At 37.4% G+C, this 6,329-nt stretch overlaps 1 protein-coding gene across 1 annotated transcript; it reads left to right on the top strand.

Annotated features, from left to right (window-relative positions):
* The first annotated feature begins 1,694 nt into the window (after positions 1 to 1,694).
* LOC126699237 (uncharacterized) lies at positions 1,695 to 3,098 on the top strand. Its single transcript, XM_050396946.1, has 2 exons — positions 1,695 to 2,135; positions 2,504 to 3,098. Exon 2 carries the CDS (start codon positions 2,509 to 2,511, stop codon positions 2,956 to 2,958), a length of 450 nt encoding a protein of 149 aa, XP_050252903.1. The 5' UTR covers positions 1,695 to 2,135; positions 2,504 to 2,508; the 3' UTR covers positions 2,959 to 3,098.
* The last annotated feature ends 3,231 nt before the right edge of the window (positions 3,099 to 6,329 follow it).

The raw sequence follows: 6,329 nt of genomic DNA, 5'->3' as shown, positions 1-6,329 counted from the left end.
AAAATTGTTGTTGTTGTTGTTGTTCTTTTTTTTTTTAATCCTCTTTGATTGTTAAATGTTATCCTATTGCATTCTAAAGAATTAAATATAGCATATAAAAATATAATATTATTCTATTATATAGCATAATTTGGATAATTTGGTATTTATTTTGTTACATAGCATGATTTTTTATAATGCTCAATTTAGATGTTAAACTATGAAACTTTACTAATTTTTGTTTATTTTCTAATCATTTGTGGTGGACAAAGTACTCTTAATATTTGTATTAGAAGTACTCTATAATGTCATTTATTTAAAGAAAAGTAAAGGTTAGCCAAACGAAAATAATTGGATAGGTGACAAATTTTAACTTTTGCAATTTTATTATTATTATTATTTTATAACAATGCATGTATAGAAATTTAATTCTTAGATTTTGCTAATCATTGTTTATTTAATAATATGTTTTGGGCGGCCAAAATTATAATTTCTACAAAGAAAATAACCTTAATAGATTATCAAAAACAAAATTTTGTCCTAATATTGGTTCAATTAATCATTATTAAGTTTTAGGCTGGCTTTATTCCGTGCTAAATTTGCTTGTATTTCAGTAATTTGTAACCCTATATTTAGGTGAGATTGTTGTAAGGGTAGTGAGTGAGATAGTATGATGAAATGCTCAAGATTGTGCAAGAAAAACAAAGACTCACGATTGGATCTCTTGGGTGACTCACGCCTGCAAGTCGGCAGAAGCAGCACACGTGCCAGGCATACCAAAAGTTGAAGCGTCATGCTAGCTGGAACACTACAGGACAAAATAAGACAACTGGCCGTTCAATTATCTCACGACTGGATCTCGTGACTCGGTCAAGTCGTGAGTCCAAGCCGCGAGCCAACCCTATTTTGAAAATCCTGACTCTTCACATTCCATTCTCACCCCAGTATAAATACTCCTTATACCTACGAAAGAAAGAGAGCTTTCAGAGAGAATTTTGAGAGAGAAACCTTAGAGTAAAACAAGATTGATTCATTCACAATCTTCACATAAGAGACTCTTCAAATTCCTCAACTTTCTTCCTCTCCATTGTTAAATCCTTGAGAGGCATTTTATCAAAACTTTTTCTCACCATATCCATTACTGTAAGAGGGCTGTTTAGTGTTCTAGAAAGCAGTTAGGAAGGAACCAATTTACATTGGTTGATGCTATGGTCAAGTAACAGAATCCAGAAAGCTAGAAAAGAAATAGGTTTGGCACAACCTCGTGGAATAAGAAGTTTGGAGGGCTTAGGTACACTGGGTAGATTAGGCTTGGAGGGTTTATTGTTGTTCATGTATCCCAACTACAGTTTCTAGTGGATTACTTACCGCTTGGAGGGCGGCGGAAAAGTTTTACGCCAAGGGCTTCGGTTTCCTATTCGATAACATATACTGTGCTGTCCTTGTGTTTGCATCTTCCTTCTCTTAATCTTTGCCTTTTATTTTCTGCTGTGAATGTGATTTTAATTGGCTTAGATTGTTTACCAATTCTGTTTATAGTTTGTGTTCATTTTCCACACACTAGTTGTTTGTCATAAAACTTGAATTGGTTATTTTGTAATTGGGGGTCTAAACGTTCAAGGGTGTTTTATACACTATTTGAACGTTCAATAATAGTGGTAACAAGGCCAAAATGGGCAAATGCCCTTTTTTCGGAAATTAAACATCTTTGTGCCCTCATTCTGAAACTAAATAGGGAAATGCCCCTCTTTTGTAACTCGATGATACTAAAATCGAGTTATATGAAATACTCGATACTTCAATAATCGAGTTATACACAGGTTTTTCCCGCACTGCTGGCATTTTTTGTTTTGAATCTCTACATAACTCGATTAGTTAAAAATCGAGTTAGTTATACTGTTATAAACCCTGATTTCGTACTGTCTTTGTGTCAGGTGGAGTGTTTCAATGTAACTCGATTCCTGGAATATCGAGGTATAAAGTATACTTGATATCCGTAAAGTCGAGTTATTCTCTTATAATTTCTGCACACCTTCTCCCACTCAGTGTGCCTTGCTCTCTGCTGAACTGAGGACTTTCTGCTGAACTGAGTTGGAACTCCTCCACGGATCAACAGCAGGTTTCTTCAAACTCAATTGAAATTTGTATCACCTCAGGTAAAAAATTCACATCACAATTTTAGGGCAATGTTATGTTCATTTGATATTGTACTAAATTTTGATTTTTTAGGTTGAATGAATGTGAAGTAAGTACATTGGTGTGATTTTGGTTATTTGTTGTAGTAAACGTTGGTGAGAAGAGAATGAAATAATTTCTTTACTATAGCAACATTTTGTATTGCACATAATCATCATTGGTCAGACATTTACAACAACATTTAGTGTTGAAGACAATGTGTAGACATTACCAACAATGTCTATTGTTTATGAATGTCTTTGTTGTATACCATTCTATGCAGGATTACATTATTTAGCAACAGTTGATACACACTGTTAACTTGATCATTTGGTGTTATTGTATTCAGTGTCAATGTCTGGTTCTGGCAACCCACAACTGTATAGGCCTCATGATGTGTTCACTGCTATGGGTCGTTGTTGGGTATTGGAAGATGAGTTCAGCTATCCAATCAATCCGAATTTGCGAAATAGTGCTTACGTTCACAATACCATGAGACAGGAGTGGGCTTGGTTATTTCGTGAACAACAAATGTTTTATGATGAGTTGGTTGGTTTTAAGTTGCCAGTGCCTCGGCGACTCGCATCAGAAATGCCCAGAGACAGCATCGACGAACTTCGTAAAGCATTGAACCGCATAAGAGAAGAAAATAATCGAATGAAGATACGTCTTAATCGATATCGGACCCAAGTTGAGATTCGAGAGTCAGTGCAGGAAGGGTGGTACGAGCATGCACAGTTCATGCAATCACTTCTTGCTGATCCCATTTATCAGTCAGACGTGGAGATGTCAGATGAAGAGTAATCGTGTTGTGTCGTGGTGTAATTAGATTTTGTTGGAGAACTATTTTGCTTAACTATGTGTTATATGTATGGTTGCATTTGTACTATGTAAACCTTATTATTGATTATGAGAAGCATGCACGTTATTCGTAATGTAGATTATTCTCACATAAGTCATAAAAGTCAAATATTCTCACACATGATGTTTTTCAATAAGCACGTACGACATAACACAGAAAACATAAAATAACTTACACTAACATTATTAACTTAACCATAGACATAACACACACACACACACACCACAGTGGCATTCATTCTGATAGGTAGTCCTCGTAGTTGAGGACATTGTTACGTTCTGCCGGAGTGAGTTGCCTGTTTGTTGCAACGGCTTGCTCCTCCGCCAATTGTAGCATATGATACCTGGACCTACGAAGTATCATAAGATTGTTTTCTTTTTTTATTTTCGTCACTGCACGCTCATATTGGTGCATGTTTTGTCGTGGCAGTGTGAGCGAGCTACGCTCGACAAGAGGCGCTCCGATTTGCAGGAGATCATTGTGCAGAGCGTTGGACTCGTTCACGCGAAAGTCCCACTCCTGTTGCAATCCGGCATAGTATTCCCTCTCGTCAGAATCTCTTTGCGTTCTATAGTTATTTGGAAAACGAGGTAGCATCCAATTACGCATTGACATTGGAAAATGTGACTTTAGATCGGTATGTGTAGAAGTTTTGCAAGGGTAGATGTATGTAAATGGGACTTCGGTATGTGTAGATGTTTTGCAAGGGTAGATGTAAATGGGACTTTATATAGGGGTTTTGCAAGGGCAAGTATTCAGGTGGATGTGAGTATAAGTATTCACGTGAATAAAGATGATATGAGTTGACAGTATATTGTTCAGTGGCGTCTGTTGGTGCATGTGATTCGTTGAGGTAGCTGTCGAGTTACACTATAGCTTGTGCTACAGTAGCGGGCTGGTGATGTGTACTGCAAAAGAGGTTGCGTATTTATTCACGTGAAGACTATTCAACATTGATGTGCTTCATCTGACATGATTTGACGAGACAATGTTGAGCTGTGTTAAATGTATCATAAACTTCTCAGGGATGCTATAGGTACATCCTTTAAAAATGCTGCATTGCAAAAGGATGCATAGCTGTGTCAGGTGTCAGGTGGAGTGTTTCAATGTTACTCGATTCCTGGAATATCGAGTTGGAACTGAGTTGGAACTCCTCCACGGATGCGTGTAGGTGATATGACTGGATAGGGTTCAATAGTGCAAAGCTATTGAGCAGCACTACGAACATCAATGTAGCAATAGGACCAATAACACTCGAAATTGATGCACAAAATTTTCTGCGTTGCTATGTGTATTGACGTGAGTGTGGATGGGTACTTCTGGTCAGGGTTCAACAATACTGAGCTATCCACCGTAGCTACAGTCATTGCTCCCTATGGTGGAATTTGGCAAGTGTGATTGAAGAAAGCTGATAACAACATTAGGTTTTGTAATGGTTGGCAGGATTTCGCTGAATACCATTCTATCTGTTATGGTTATTTTTTAGTCTTCAGATATGAAGGAAATTCAAGCTTCCATATTGTTATATTTGATAAGACTGCCATTGAGATTCAATATCCACGTAGGAAGAATTGTAAATTGGAAGATCATCAGGTAAAAATATCAAAAACTTAGATGAAGATCATACAAACATTTCTTCCTTAATGTACAAACCCATAAAACATGAAGTCAGAGAAAAGTTTGTTCTTAAAAAATTACAGATTATGTCCAGAGGAAGAAAGAGAGAGAGCAATCCAAGCAGCCAAAAAATTGAAGCCTAAAAATCCTTCTTTCATGGGTATCTCGTGGCCACATAATATGGTGAGCCTTTATACATAATGTGATTATGATGTTCTCTTAAATATGGCTTGGAAACATATATGGGAAGCAAGTATATTATTGGGAAGCAATTTGTCACACATCAATGTCTTGTGCTATTACCCTCCATCAAAACCTATTAAGCAATGAGATTCGGGGAAGGCTGGGTTGCATTTTCGAAAGACAATAATTTAGAAAAAGGAGATGTCACTGCCAATGAGGTGATCGAAAGGACTCCTGTTGTGATTAGTGTCTCAATATTTCACTTGGTTGACCATCAGAGTTTGGACAAGGATAACCTATTTAAAATTTAAACTAGTGATGTTTATGCTTATATTTAATTAGGGACTTTGATCAGTACTATGGTTTATTTCTCTGACCAGTTTGGTATGTCTTGTTCAAAACTATTCAGAATTCCTGTGCTTCATCTGACATGACTTGTTGAGACAGTACTGAGCTGTGTTCAATGTATCATAAACTTTTCAGCCATGCTCTGCATCCTTGAAAACGGTGCATTGCAAAAGAAGGCATATCTGTGTATTGACTGGACAGGGTTGAACAGTGCGAAGCTGTTAAGCAGCACATGTAGCACTACGAACAACATCTGTGTACCAATGTTGGACAGCTCACACCCAAAATTGATGCATAGCCAATTCAGGGATGCTCTGCCTCTTCGAAAACGGTGCATTGCAAAGGGTTGCACATATGTGTATTCACGTGAGTGGGGATGGGTACGTGTGGTCAGGGTTCAATAGTTTCGAGATGTTGAGTATCACATGCAGAACTACATCAATCAAGTGTAGCAATGATGGACAGCTTACCCCCAAAAATTTGCTTACACTTTTGAAGGGTCCTCTGCATCCTTGAAAATAGTGCATTGCAAAATGTTGCATATCTGTTTATTCACGTGAGCATGGATGATATGACTGGACAGGGTTCATTACCGTCGAGTTGTTGAGCAGCACATGCAGAACTGCGAACATGACTTCGCCGAACAGTGCCGAGCTGTGTTAGCCTTTTCCAACCTCACTTGCCAAATGCTAGTATTACGAGCAGTGAGTGTAGCAACAGTGGCTTGAGTTTTATCCCCCTGTTTCCCTACAAACTTTTCAGGGAGTCTTTGCAGGTAGAAAATGTAGTTACATTTTGTCAACATCAATGTAAAATTACATGAAGAAAACTATGCTTCCAAGTTTTACATCAATGGCTTCCGATCATCACAATTGCAATATTAGGGAGCTTTCAAGCAATGCTACAACAAACCAATAACTTGAATGAAATATTTCAAAGGCTGATCAGGCTTTTAGGCCTTTACTCTATTTTTAAGCAAACCAAATATCGTTGTGAGAGTGTGTTGGGTGAGCCATATGGATTTTCAGTGAGTGAGTGGTTAGTCTGGTTTGGACGAGTCTTTATGTAATGTATCTATATAAAGTAGGACACTATTAGAACTAAGATACACAGATACATGCATATTATATCGTGACTCAAAGAACTCATATAAAAGAATTATTCG

The sequence above is a fragment of the Quercus robur genome, chromosome 9 (assembly GCF_932294415.1).
Source record: "Quercus robur chromosome 9, dhQueRobu3.1, whole genome shotgun sequence".
In the NCBI taxonomy this organism is placed as follows: domain Eukaryota; kingdom Viridiplantae; phylum Streptophyta; class Magnoliopsida; order Fagales; family Fagaceae; genus Quercus; species Quercus robur.
Note: the sequence above shows the minus strand (reverse complement) of the source record. Positions and strands in the feature narration are given on the sequence as shown.